Below are 15,395 nucleotides of genomic sequence, written 5' to 3'. Positions count from 1 at the left end.
TTTTTTACGCAATTACGTGTATTTTTGATAAGATATCTAACATGGCAAAAGGAAGTCACATTTTAATCGAAAATGAGGTGTTAAAGTCTGTAAACAACAATAACATTTACACGATACATATCAAGCACGTAATGCTTGTAGCACAAGTGTATCAAGACCCATCTGCTGTTGTAAATTTTGTGTTCATAAAGTCTTGAGTACATTTTGTGGATACATTGTTGGGCGATTCATACCGTGGCTGTAAATTTCCAAGTTCATACCGAGTGCAATCAATTTTTCCATGAATGGACTACTCTCAGTAGAGTAGTTACACTATAGATCGTAATTTATAGTGGCCGCAGAATGTATCTGCTCCAGGTTGAACATAACTTTATCTCCCAGTAACAACTCAAACGTAACTTTAGTGTAGTTGGTAGCTGTATAGCAATTTATTAGATGTATAATTCTGAATCGTGGCGATATTTCACTTACGGCATCTTAAAGATTTCTATATATCATTGCCCTGGTCCGCTAATAATGTATAAATTAAGAGGTAAGGTTGATTGCTGGGTGAGGCACTGCTCCTTCGTCTTGGAAATGGAGCAACAATATATCTCCCATAATTATGAATAATGACTAAAGCGACCGTTTCCCTCTGTCCGCTTCTAGTTAATGAATACTCGTTTTCTACTTCGTTTTGGAAGCGTCTGGGATTTCGCCTTTTGAATTAATTGCGCTTCTTTTGACCTTGATTTGGACGAGTCTTTCGATTTTTCTCCTGCATTCAATCCCCGACTGATATTTAGTCATTGTCGTCGACACAGCGTTCCAAACAATTTAATTATTAACGCGAAACCAGCTCGCATCTTTGTTAACTGAGTTACTTGCTTCCCAATGAATAATGGCACTTCTAACGACCATGTAATCACTCATTAACATTCTCTCTTCATGCCCTCACCGATACTTTGTGTTCGTTTTTTGCCACAATTCGCTGGCTTATGCTCTTTAATTTCTTTGTTATGTTATCTTAAATAATGAAGTTTTCTTTAAAGCGCGAAAATGTCGGGTTGTCTTTGCTGAGTAAGCGTAAAGTTCTAGCCGAAGCTTCGTACGATCGCAGTCCGTCGATAAACTGATTCAGCAAAAACCTGCTTTTTCAAGTGAAAACTTTCACACACAAATAGTGGGAAGAATGCGTAATTAGGTTTCGGCTCGGTTTGAAAGGCGTTCGTAATTCGTAATTTGGTAGTCATGTCCATTGGGAAAAAATCTCATCTTTGTTTTGTTGATTTTACGGACCGTCAATATGGATAGGGGGTCGTAAAAGATGAGGAAGCTGATAATTTTGAGGTTTGAATGCCGTCGGCGCTGCAGAGACAAAGCAGACTCTTTATAGGTCTAATAAAGTAGATACGGCCACGTTGGTAGATGCGTGACTGCTTTTGTTGCAACATGGTTCGTTCGGCCATTCTCCAGATCAATATGACCGAAGAGCGGACTTCCGCTGCTCGCTATTCACCGGAAATTTAACTTTCAGCAACCGTAGGCAAATCATTGATATTTATTGACATAATCGAGGAATTGCTTTGAAATTAATGACCACTTTTGGCCCGGCGCATTCGCCAAATTTAGACGTAATGAATGAACTTTTTGCCTCGGAAGATTTACCACGCTTATCGATTCATGTTTAAATTTCAAACTCTTAACAAAACATTACAGGCACATTTAATCGAACTGATCAAACTTAATGATTCAGATAACGAAAGGAGCTTCCAAGACGCGCTGCTGCAAAACAAAGCGAACGGCGATACACTTGCAAATTAAACTCACAGCAGTGATTTATTGCACCAAATGGAAAACACATTTTTTAAACAGCCAAGCTAATTTTACAATTATCGGGGCCAAAAAATTGAAAACAATTCTTTTTCGTCTAAAATAAAGAAAAAATCGACCCTAGTAGACCAGTTTGACTGAGTTATATTGCGGTTCTATAACGTTATGTAACCGCAATACACAAATCAAACCATTAGCTATGTTAGTCTAAGTTTATATAACGGTTACCTAACCAGGGTTATATTTGGCGTACATAACCACAGTTATATTGCGGTTAAATTACATTGATGCAATATATCTAACTATGGTTATATTTTGCATATATAACATGTTACATGACGGTTATATAACTGCTATGTTTGTGATGTAATATGGCGTTTGCTAGATTCAAGTTATATATCGATATATCGAATGGGCTTTCCAAATTTTTTAAAATGGCAGTTATCGATTTTTGAATTGAAAGATGCGAATCCAAAAAAAATTTAAAAACCCTAAAGGAATAGGGAGAGCTTATGAAAACTACCTTAAAATAACTCTAGTAATACAAAAAAGCATTAGATATATAGCTTTCCAATTACAATAAGGAAAGTAATAGCGACTTCCGGTATAACCGGAAGAGTCATCATCTTCAATATATTTTCATTAAGAGGCAAATTTAAAATGGCTATCATTTTTAGAATTACCAATACTTATAATGTGAGGTTTAGACGGAAGACCCTGTATAACGAAACATAACAGCAATATAATCGAGACATAAGGGCAGTTGTTTAACCGCAATATAACCTTGCGTAGATAAAGGTTAGATAACGAAACATAACCGAGATATAACGGTTGTTATATAACCGGTAATTAACGGTTACATCAGGCGGTTATATAACTGTTAAAGCTTAAAAAAGCGGCACATTTGGAAGCATGCGGTTGTATTGGATGGTTAGATATATCGCGGTTATAAGTGCGCTATTAGGGGAAAATTTGTTGGAGCACTACCTTTGAAGTTAGGGACGACTTTGCGAATATTTTTTAGCCTGCCAAAGATGCGGGAAATGTAATTAGCGATTTATTAGAAGCCGCGCAAGAAAAGAGAGTTTTGGGAGAATAAAGGGATTATACGTAGATGAGTGATTAAAACCGGCGAAAATGCTGATAAAAGAAGCTGTCATCTTCCCGTGATGAAGGAAGTCTGTCTTTGAGCTTTTTTCTGGCGACTCAAATATTTTAATGAGCATTACCTCCGAAGTTATTTTGAGAGTGCCGTTTCTTTTCCGAGTTTTTTTCGTTAAACAAAGCTCGCACCGTTGCCCACGGGAAGAATTCGACGAATTTAATTACGTCAGATATTTCGAGCATGATATCGAAGTTTTAGTGTGTCGTCGTCGTCGTCGTCGTCGTCTAACATTGCTTTTTTATCGTTCTGTTCCAGAATCTTGAAGACAAAGAACGTAAACACACAACGCACAAAGAACAGTTGAATCGGGAACAGAGATTTCTTAGGCGACGACTGGAACAGCTGTCTCAGAGTTATGCGTTGTCAAAAAGACGCTCCCTGTCGGAGTGTTCATCATCAACGGTTTCCAGTAACCATTCTACGGCATCACTTTCGTCGGCGCCATCACCTATTTCCGAATCGGGTAAGTCAATCTTCAAAATCACGCACAAGTGGCTACTTACATACAAAGCGACGCAATTAAGGTCGATACGAGCTGTAAATTTTACAGAAGTTATCATTAGCCGCCTATTTTACTACACAATTATTTACTACGTGATTTATCCATCCTTTGATATGTTGCCGCCATATATTAGATATTTGACATGCAATTACAAAATTATCGCCGATAATAACATGAAAGCCGATCGATAATGGATAATACTGCAAACGAAGTGCCTGTTTTTATGTCCTAATTATCATAACAGCCTATAGTTTATTTTAACAATTAGATGTGAATGTTTATTTGGAAAAGTCTGCAAAGTTTGAAGGCAATTTTTTAAGAATTATGAACTGAGTCGCAAATACGACTTTAAAAGTCTGCAGTTTGGATTAAATCTGAGAGGGAATGTACGAATGTTTTTGTTAATTTTTTTACATTTCTGTAATTCCATCCAGTAACTTTTTAAAATTATGTAAACATTTGAATTGCGAAATTCATATGTAGGTAGCTGGAATTTTTTAATGGAAATCAGAGCATTTATAAACTTTTACACACAGTTTTCTAATATCGCACTATTTGCACTATTTGAACTCTTTTATTTACCAACATATTTCGGAATTTTTTGAATGGACCTGAACCAGGAATTGTTTTCAACAACCAGTTGGACAATAATTTGAATTCTTTGAGAATCGCAAGCTGTCAAAATAGCGAAAAGCAGGGTTTTTACCCGAAATAAATAGTATCGTTTTACGGAAATCAATATATTGGTTTGGATGTATTTATAGGAGGTTAAGTCAAAAATAATGTCATTTGACCCAAATATTTTTCGATATTATTTTTATGGTTGATTAGTTTACGTTGCCAAACCGAGCTGATGTTTTTATTTTTATTGGATGCTCGTAAATTACAAATTCAATTTCATCTAATCGCAGTTATTGGGTAACAGGGAATAATAATAAAAGTTGTAACAGATTACCGAGCATCGTTTAGTTTTCTTTCATTATTTTTGAACTAGCCGTTTAGGGCGAATTACTTTTATATTTGTTTTGCGCGTTTGGCTTTGAACAAACCATTTTGAATAAATTACATCGAAACAGTGGGGTCGTGAACCTTCAAAATCGTTTGTGGAATTATTTTTGCATTACTCGATGTGTAATTAAACGAAAATACACCGCGTCAGTAAAATGATTTTGTGTAGCGCCGATGAATGATTGATGGTTATTATTTATAAAATTCGTTCTCTCGTGCGTCCAGTTAATATTTGGATTTAGGGTTGTTTCCCACACAACCCCACTGAACCAATCAGTTGTATTTTCGCATAGATTTACCCGCGCACTATCCACTCGTCCGCATAAATAAACGTATAATTCCATCATTCGTGATTAATCCCTGCATCAGCGATACAAGAGTTCGGGCTCCGGTAGCGAACATAAAGGAAATACTGCCGCTATCGCTGGCCAAAAATACCGCACAGAGTGGCATAATTCGGCCATTGGGCGACCATCAAGCATTGATAAAAAATAAACGACTGTAGTGAATGCGAGGTCAAATTTTGAGTAGGACAGTCTGCTCCTGTTCCATGTGGGGTTAATTTTTGTGGATGCAAACCGTAAAATGAAGCGTGTCTTTTGGGTGGAAGGAAGCCTTGTCGATGATTGATGGATGCGGGGGTGGCAATTTATCTCGGGGTTTGCGACTTGTCAATGGAGCGCACTTTTCCGACGTGGATGGCGGTACAACACCGACACGCATCATGCATAAATTGTATTTCGTTGACATCATTTATGTGATTGCGGTTGGTGTGTTTCGTTTCCGACGCCTTTGTCACTCAGAGGTGCCAGATCTGTCACAACTTTGGATGACCCGGATTTATACACTTCTGCGAGGACGACAGTAGGTCTTAATTGGGGGTGGGGGCGCCATACAGCCCCGCGTTTAATATTTAACACATAGAAAAAGACACATGCTAGTACATTTAAACAATAATTAACAGTACAATATAGATTATTTTATATTGTAAATTATTTTATAAATAAAATGTGGTCAATTGGTCATGCAACTTTAACTACTATTCAAAATCTCTTAATGGAGTAGTAAGTTTACTTCTTTCTTAAACAAGTTGTAATTTCTTATATTTATTAGATTGATGGGTAGTTTGTTTTACCTAGTTATATCAGAATGAGAGCACGTTTCCTTATATTTACTAGTTTCGTGTTGTGTGACATTTATTAATTTGTTAGATCTTCAAAGATATTCATAAATATCTAATCTATAAAAGTACTTGTGAATATTTTGCTTTATAAATCAAATACATTTATACATATTCAAGCTTGGGAAAGTGAGGGATCTACTATAATATACAGTGAAATCTCCTATAAGCGAACACCGACGGTGACATGATTTTTGTCCGGTTAATGGAGGTGTCCTCTTAAGAGAAATAATAATTTATACAAAGAAATATATAAAAAGAATTTATCGAAGTGGTATTGGCACAACAGCAATACTTATAATCTATTTCTTGGAAAGAAATTATAATTTTTCTTCAAAATTTAATACATCTTGTCCATCAATACTCGCAGATTCACCAGAAATGTACTTAAAACTTATGTCGTCACAAATTCAAAGCTTTTTAGCCACCCTTCAGATGCCTTAAAATTTTGCCAACTCTTTAGTTTTTTTCCCCATAATTGATCCAGAAAGCAGAATATTTTTAATTGATCAATATTTTTAGTCCTTTAGTTTTTAAACATTCTTTGCTTTTCTCAAACGTTACACTTCCATGTTGCTTGGGTTTTTCCTATTCCAAGTATCTTTGCTAAAATTTCGTATACTCGGTTTGTTTTGGGTAAACCAACCCAGGATTATGTTTTCTGAAAATGCTACTAAGTTACTTATGAATTTATATTTTTCTATACGAGAATACCTAAAATAAATACAAATAAACCGTTTTAGAAACATTCAAAATTCTCGTAAATCTATTTTTTGCCATCAGTGTTTTATTTCGTCTTTAGGAGTAATGATTTTGTTGTAAAGTTCATTTTCACTGTCTCCACTAAAGGCAATCGAGACATTATCGAGACAGTGTTTCACATTTAGTTAGAACTTCGAGAATTAGGAAGGTCATTAATATATAGTGAAAAGATCAGAGGTCCCAGTACAGAACCCTGTGGGACTCCTGTTTCAAGTTTGCGTATCTTAGACTTAAATTCTTTTAGTTCAATTTACATTTGTATGATAAAATCTAATTCAAAAATTGCCCCTAATTCCTACTGCAGTCAATTTCTTATCGATGAATGTCAAGTCTATACTGCCAAAGCTTTTAACAAATCGAAAAATACCAGCAATAAGTTCATTGGAATATAGGTTGTTTTTATAGAAAAAATATATATTGCACTTATACTGGATTTTCCTGGGCAGAATTCATATTGGAAGCTGGATTACTATAAATTTCTTTAGCATATCATATATTTTTTCTTTTGAAAATTTTTGAAAAAACACTGGGCGATAGCTTTTTTTGTCTGTTTTAACGTCTTTTTATGAACCGGAAGTGCCAAATGTATCTTTAATTCCACAGAGCGATCTAAAATATATACAGCAGAGGAACCATTCCTTTGGCTACACATTTAACTGTTTTTGTGGACTGGCAATCAGAACCAACAGAATTCATATTTTTAGGTTTTTTTATTAAAAGTTCAACTTCACATGCTAGCACAGATCTAAAAATAGCCGTGATAAACTATTGAAGGCAGGCTTGTCGTCGATTAGAATTTTAGAATTGAAATATTGATCCGAGGAAGTGGCATTAGAAATTCAGGAATAATTTATTGTTGTCAATACATAATTCACGTCTGATCTCTTTATCGTCCGTATTAGTCGTCGCGGATGAATACATTATTGCTACTTTAATTCTCGCGCACGTAAATTCGAATGGCCGGTGAATTAATGAAAATTGTCGGTATTTTCGTCCGTTTTAACCAAAAACAAGATAATAATTTCGTTCATGTGGAAAATGGCCGTTTTTCCGAATTCCCAATCGTACTTTTCCAAACGTAATTTACCATGATGACGTCGTTATAATCCCGCACTAAAGGGGGTAAAATGAAGTCGACCAAGCCTTTTCAGTGCAAGAGGAATTGTTCGGCCGGGATGAAGAGGGCGTTCAGGGCAACCTGGCTGCCGCTCACCCCAAGGGAAATCCTCTACGGTATTTCGAAGAGTGAGATCTGTATGCGATTGCAGTTTGTGTTCTCGAAAAGTTTTTTTCATCCCGGTTGCTTTCGAAATATCATCGGTGTCGGTTGCAATTCAGCTGACGTTATGGACACGACCAGCGACTTGTTTATCTTATTTTATTCTAACACGAAATTCCAATATCCGACGCGGAAAACATTATCTTTTTTTTACTGGCGAACTTTTCTCTAATGTTGATGTTGCGATCGTAAACTTGGCCGCACCAGACATGTGTCTGCAGTTATGGAAAAGGCTACAAAGTGTAGTGAAAAAACTTTGCGTTAGTTTTCCTACTTTTTCCGGAGGAAATATTCTTCATTCCGAACAATTCGTGTCATGTCTCGCGATAAAAACCGACGACTCCTACTCCGATATTTCCTCGATCTGAACTTCAAGTAAATTTTGAGATTTCAGCTGGTTTATTTTTTTGGCTCAAATAAATCGTTTCGCCAAGAACGATTAAGAGGAGTACCATTTTTAAAGGTAAAAAAATCGTCCTGAAGCCACAGATAAGAAAAAATAAAAACCAAAAGTTCAAAAAAATCATAATTTTGAAAATAATTTTTCTTTTTAAAAATTTTAAGACAATTGGTCGGCTGTAACAATAGTTTTTTTCAATCACAAAGTGCAAATAAAAAATACATTTTACACTATTTAGATGATTTTCCTAGATGTCCTAGATAGTGGAAAATGTTGCAAACCTAGGAGCAAAAGTGGGAAAGCAGTGACCTCTGAATTTGTGTTTTTCTGCTTCTTCCTGTGTTCGCTGGGGAATTTTGAAACAGCTCTATGCACTTATACCTGTCTGGGTTGGAATTGTACAAACCTCGAAAGCAAATTCGGTGTAACATGGCATCTTAATTAGAATATAATGCACGTGTTAAGCACATAAGCCGCATTAGCAGATGCATACATGCAGGCATCACGCCCTGAATGCTAATAATTCCCGAGTATCGTGCATGTCTTATGTAACAAGATCGATGGTATGTATTTAGTCAAGTGACGTCACAAATGACAATGAGTTTGGTCAATTGGCATGTGTTCGCCATATGAAGAAGGTGTCTATTGCTTTTATGGCCTGTAATTCGGTACACATTTAGAATAATGGAATAATATGATGAATATGTTATCAGCGAGCGCGCTTTGGTTTCACCAAGAGTGATAGATCATCGACAGGCGAATTTCTGTTGATTATTTCGTAGATTTATGATAGTGTTGGCATAATTCGATCGATCCTTGATGCAAATGAATCCATTTGCATGGGATTTATTCCATAAATTTGAAATAATGACCGAAAAACACATTTTTGGCGGGAAATGGCGTTAACGCGGCCCTAAACCGTATAATAAATACCCAGCTTGCACAAATGGAGCATGAAGGCATAAATTCCTTCGGCGATGCAAGTCTCATATTCCTTTCAAGCGGTGGCATTTTCGAACGGTTATTATTAACAGCAGGATTGATTCGTTGCCGGCGGAAAGCAATAAACTAGGAGCAGAGGTTCAGCTCCAGCCTCTTCGAAAGGGAGAAGCGTTAAAAGTGGCCGTCCGAATGAATAAGAAGATCAAAGAAAACTTATTGAGGAACGGATGAGTCGGTTGCTTTTACAGCGCGTCTCATAAATTTGCAGTTAAGGGTGGTCTGACCCGAGGTGCCCTTAGTTTTTTTCTAAACATTATATCAAAAATTGAAGGAGAGAAGAGAGTTAAGGCTGGTCTGAGGCAGATTTGCACACTTCAAATAATTTGCATTCTTGAATCTTGTATTCGTATACGTAGTAAATTATAACAAACACATCATTTTTCTAAGTGTAGTTTTTTTTCAAAAATTAAAGTGGCGATCCAGAGCCTTGTGAGCTCGGTTCGTCAGCGGTCTCGGATCGATCCTCTCCTCCACTTCGTGTTATCAAAGGCAGCTTCGTCATGTGTGAGAGGCAAACACGGCGCTAACTACCGGCAAATATTTGTCCATCCGTCCGTCCATCGCCTCCCCCGGCAGAAGTGTTCTGGGAACCGCCCCCGGGTGCGAAATACTCCTCAGGAATATCAACGGCTTACTCCCAACAAAAGAAAATGCGATAAAGAAACGCAAACTTTACACTTTTCATAGATCGGATAAAAAATCGTCATTCCGTATTACTGCCACTTAGTGGATACAACGAAAATGAAATGTGAAGATAAAACTTTTGCCAGGATCGTGACAAATCGCGACAACTTTTACGCAAGTTTTTTAAAACACGATTATCCGTGTTACCACTGCATTGGGTAGTTTACGTCGAAAATGATGCACAAAGTTGGAAAAAATTGCTTCAACTGATGACGACGCACTGATAACTTAGTTGAATTTACGGCAGACTTAAAACTGGAACTCAAACCTGATAAAATAAAACCGAAGGGGTCTGTCTATTTTTTGTCTTCCATATCGAATTCGGTTGTTCTGTCAAGACATTTTCTGATATTTGGGAACGAAACTAAACAAACATCCCCTAACTTACAATTTGCAGAAGAAGATACATGACAGAGACGTTTTTGTGTCGAGTTTTATTTATCTATAAGTTATACGTATGTGCACCCACGAAGGGAGAATCGTTAGATAAGGAAAACAGGAGAGGGAAGTGTATTGAATTAGGGACAGTGAAAGAAAAAATAAGAAAGACAGGAAATAGAAATCCTAGTCCGAATTTTGAAATTAATCAATAATTTAAACTTTGAAATTTTGTACAGAACTTCTGGAACTACAAGAAGTTGGCCCCAAGTTTAAAATTTTAAATACTTTTCTCGAAACGCAATTATTTCTCAAAAATCAGCTAACAAATCACTACATTGGATCGAAAATTCCATTATTTTGCTTTTTCTGATATTTTAGTCTACTTTAATTATTCAGTAACGCAGTAGTTCAGTGAAATTCACTAACAAAAAATTAACAAAAAAATGCCAAAAATATTCAAAAATGAAGCAATTTTTGCCAAATTTCGTTAAACCGAGCTCGAAAAATTAATAAGTTGGATTGAAAATAATACGATTTTAGGATTTTTGGCCACCTATAAAATTTGAACGTAATGTGCCGCTTAATTTAAATTGTGAATGCCGCCAAAGTGACAAATCCGTCAAAATAATGCAAAAACACAAATACATAACAACAAAAATTACGTAAAAATAAAACACAAATTATGACAAACGCTACACTTGAAACAACTTTGCCGGAAAATTTAAACAATTAAATGAAAAACTAATTCAAAGATTTGACAGAGATGACAGTTGAGAAACTACAATAGTTGCGGTACATTCAACTTAAATTCTATGATCGACTTGATGAACAACCATTTTTGAACATTTTTGAACACATTGTATTTTCACATTTTCCACTCAAAAGCGCAAGTTTCGGGATTTAGCTATATTTTGCCAAAAATTACCCACAAAATTACAGAATTGGATCGAAAATGAGTTATTTTTGCCAAGTTTGAGTGCGTAAACACCTTCTTGAGCTAAAAACTCAGTTTGAAAAATCACAGAACTGGATCGACAATGACATCTCTCCAGCGACGTATTTTAACAGTTTTTCACGCAAAAATAAACCGAAAAATCGCCGAGTAAATGATTTTTTCTCAGCTTGCTAGCACGTCGTCGAGTCAAAAAAAAAGATAAAACAAACAAGAGCGCTGCCAATTTTCGGCCAAACTCCCCTCGTGTTTTTATGAATAATTTAAGACAGGTTGAGTTGTAATTTTTACGAAAATGAAATAAACAATGTATGATAGCATCACGGAAACGTTAATGCCTGTAGTAATATCTTGATTAAGTGTGTACGAGGTGGAATTTACACGTTCGTAAGATGAAACATGGATTTTGAACGGAATTACGTTAAAACGCTGTAGGATAGACCACCGGCAGTGTTGCTTAATCAAATTTTAATCTAGAAAAGTTTACCGAGCTACAAGGCGGCCAAGTTCACACATTCCTACTAGAAGGGTCTTTACTAATTTATAGGCAGACACCCCTGCAGTTAGCGAAGCATACAAACAACGGACTGTGGATAAAATAAATTTATTTACGAGATACCTGGCATTGTAGTTTTTTACAGTTGAGTAGATTTAAACGTGTTACAAACATTTTTGTTTGCATAAAACCCCTTGCACATCTGTTACCAAAGGCGACAGTGCCACAAGGACTTTGGTGAACTGTGCACAATTAAGTAAGAAACATCAATGCAATGCCACAAAAATTCGCAACTTAATTAAAAATCTAATGAGGAAATTTGAAATATTGCGAGTGCTTGACCTCGCGAAGATTTGCAGTTAATTCGGAAACAATTTATTTGCAAAGTGGCCAAGGTTTATTATTATACGGACCCCTGCTGTTTAATTACGCGAACGTTTTGCGGTGAACACTTCATATTAAAAATAATAAAGTGGCTCGAAGATCTGAACTCGTAGCGCCTAATATTGTCTCTAAAGTACAAAAGAATGTACCTCCATTGTAATTTATTGCCATCTTAAAAAGGATATATGGAAGTGCAAAAGCGGTTCCACGTAGGACGCTGGTTTAATTAAATAAAACGCTAGGTGGAAAGAAAAGCGAGGCTTTTTCTCGGTTTCGTCAACCTAGCCGAACGCTTAATTTGATGCGGGCAATAAATAGGCATTTTCCGGCAAAAACTTAACTATCTCTTAATTTAGTTAAAGTGCGTTTCCAGGAACTCCAAAGTTCTGGTCTTTTCGTATTTAAGGATAAAATACACGAGTATATACTTAAAACTTTCTATGGTTGCATTTAAATAAGTTGCTCTCGTGATGATCTCGCAGTGAGGAGTCTTTTCATCATAAATTCGAGCCAAACTTCATTAATTTATATACAGTGTGAATATTTAAAGACGTTAAATCGTGCGCCATTCAGCGCATAAAAGAGGGAGCTCTCTTGGTATGAATTTCTAAATAAAATTAGAAACTCAATATTTGTTAAAAACTCGACAGAAATTAAGTTGAGTGAAACGTTCAGCATCTTGACTAAGAAAACAGCACACAGCCAGTGTCAATAAAACCAATAAAACACGAACGAAAGCGTTTCGGGTGTTGTAAATCATCGTAATCACGAATAATCGATTTTCCAACGCACATAATATGAAAGAATTTGTTTACACAAGTCGGGCAAGTAACTTAATATTCTCTGGAAATTTATGCGTTCGGCTTTTTCATTTCTCCCTTATTACCGTCCCGAATTGCTGGGGTGCACCTTGGCAACCATAAATTCCGATAATGCCCACAAGAACGGGTTGAATTGTTATAATACAAGGTGCGCGCAATGTGATTTCATCTCCAACACGAAAATATGCTAATAAAGGCTGTTTGAAAGTCCTCCCTGAAAATCCTTATCTCCCCGATTTTATTCACAAAACAAGAAATTTAATTATCGTATGGAGTGAATTGTGTCCATTTCGCAATTATCTTAATGTAGAAGCGAATTCGGGCAGTAATCCCTCGTGCGGTTTTGGGTATCAAACAAAAAGCCATAAGCGGTTCTCTAGTACGAAGCAATTAAGCAAATAACGACCTAAGAATAAAAGGATCGGGGCTAAACGTGGTCAGATTTTCGAAGAGATATTCGCAACGGCGGCCTGGACACGCACCATCTATATAGGACCGGTGGGTCACTTACAATTACTTTTATCTAAAAGAAAGCCGAGCTGGAACAATGGATAAATTCAGACGGTCTGCTCCTGCATTGCATATTCGGGCTTGACTACATTAAAGGATTCGTTCCGGGGGCGGTGGACCCATTAACGTGAAGAGTGGAAGGGCGGTACTTGTGTGAATACCTGCGAGATTTTAAGGCGAGTTGATGGGCCGTTTTTCAAATGAACATGCAAACGATTATAGTTTTGCGGAGAAGATGGCACAAAGAGGGAAATAACTATATTTTAAGCCAATAACGAAGTACCTGTAGCTTTAGGAAACGCTTAATATGCAACTTTCACGCCAGATAATGTACAAGTACTCGTAAAATAAGATGTATTCGATTTAGTTGTTTTTTACACCTTCCTATAAAGGCCTTTTTTCATTAAAATGGTTGTACGAGAAGCAAATTTTTGACTATTATACCATTATAGGTAACAAAATTTTTTAACAAAATTTTTAGGTACAATAACAACAAAAAGGCTGTTTAAAAAAGTTTTTCTACTTTGGTTTCACAAATTGTTCGTTATTAAAATGAAACTAGTAGTTTCACAAAGAGAACTTTTGTGCAACTCCTTTTAGCAAATTTTTAGGAGTTGTATTGACAACGCTGACCTGTCATCAGTCATCAGTCATCACTGTAATTTAGTGTGTGAGCTGTCAACAGCGTCAAGTCGTTTATTGATAAAGCCCAAATAATTAATAAAATTAAGAGGAAATAGGTTCAGCAGATTTTGATAAGTTAAACTAAACACAAAAAAATAGAAAATAGAAAAAATAGTATATTACACTCGTTTTGTAAGATTTAGTTGTGGCGCTCGTTCTACTGGAGCACTCCTTCGTCGTGCTCCAAAACCATCCGTGCCACAATAGAACGTCTCGTATAATAATATTATAGTGTAATATAATAATAATATAATATTATATATAATATAGTATAAAATAATAGTATAACTCGTATAATAATATACTATTATTTGACTGCTTTCAAATTTTAAACTAACTATTCCCCGAGCCATTCCCTTTATATTACGAATAAAATATAGTTTTTAACGAAATTTTGCTAAATCCGAATAACTGCATTTTTGAATGAAAAATATGCTAATATACCTCAATAATTTTCCATCCAATGTATGCCCAGTTGGATCAGCAAAATTTTGCAAAAATTGCGATGTTATCTCAATAAATGGTCGAAGAATACAAAAATTGTTTTATTTCTGAATATTTTAAACATTTTTCTGTTAATTTTTTGTTGATGAAATTTCACTGAGCAACTGCATTCTCGAATGAAAATGGGCTAAAGTAATAAAAAATAAAAAGAAGGCAAATAATATACTTTTTGATCCAATTTAGTGATTTTTGAGAAATTTTGAGAAATAATTGCATTTCTGGAAAAGGAGGTAAAACGTTTGAAACTCTGAATTATCTCACAATGTCCAAGTTCAATCGCAATTAACATGTGGTATACAATTTTGGGTCACCCTTCTACGTAACAGAATATTTTCATTACAACATAAGATTATTCGGATAATGTCGAGGCTTTAATACAGAGCTGATTGTAGAGTAGCTTTTATAAAATTTAACGTTTTAACTCTACCTTCTTTATATACTCTACATGCGCTAATCTTTATAAGAAAAAATATGCATAAATATAATAAACATGTCGAATCACATGAATATTGTACCATTTATACAACAGATTAACTAGAATTCAAACCTGCAACAGATTTTTCGTTATTGCTTTTTACAATGTTCTGCCCAATGATTTCCGAGACCTACCCTCTGGACATCTTTAAAACTAAACTAAAATCGTTTCTCTTAGAAAAATGATTTTACAGCTTTGATGAATTTTTAGCATACAATTTTAGTGAAGTGTAGTCTAGTGACTTGTGTAAAAACTGTTTTATTGCACCAATAAATTTATTATCATTACTATATTAGCTCGAATATTGTTCTAAGTTTGTTATAACTTCTAGAGAGCTCTTCTTTTTTCCGTTTAAAAATTATAGACTCATGGTAAATTACCTATATTTTATTGC

General features: G+C 35.6%; 1 protein-coding gene across 1 annotated transcript in view; it reads left to right on the top strand.

The window, feature by feature from the left end:
* LOC103312112 (max dimerization protein 1) overlaps positions 1–15,395 on the top strand; it is a 130,981-nt gene that overhangs the window by 108,199 nt on the left and 7,387 nt on the right. The window contains exon 5 of the mRNA XM_064356062.1: positions 3,233–3,440. Within this exon, the coding sequence (XP_064212132.1) occupies positions 3,233–3,440 (208 nt within the window). The remainder of the gene's footprint in view (positions 1–3,232; positions 3,441–15,395) is intronic.

The sequence above is a fragment of the Tribolium castaneum genome, chromosome 4, assembly GCF_031307605.1.
Source record: "Tribolium castaneum strain GA2 chromosome 4, icTriCast1.1, whole genome shotgun sequence".
NCBI classification, from domain to species: Eukaryota; Metazoa; Arthropoda; class Insecta; order Coleoptera; family Tenebrionidae; genus Tribolium; species Tribolium castaneum.
Note: the sequence above shows the minus strand (reverse complement) of the source record. Positions and strands in the feature narration are given on the sequence as shown.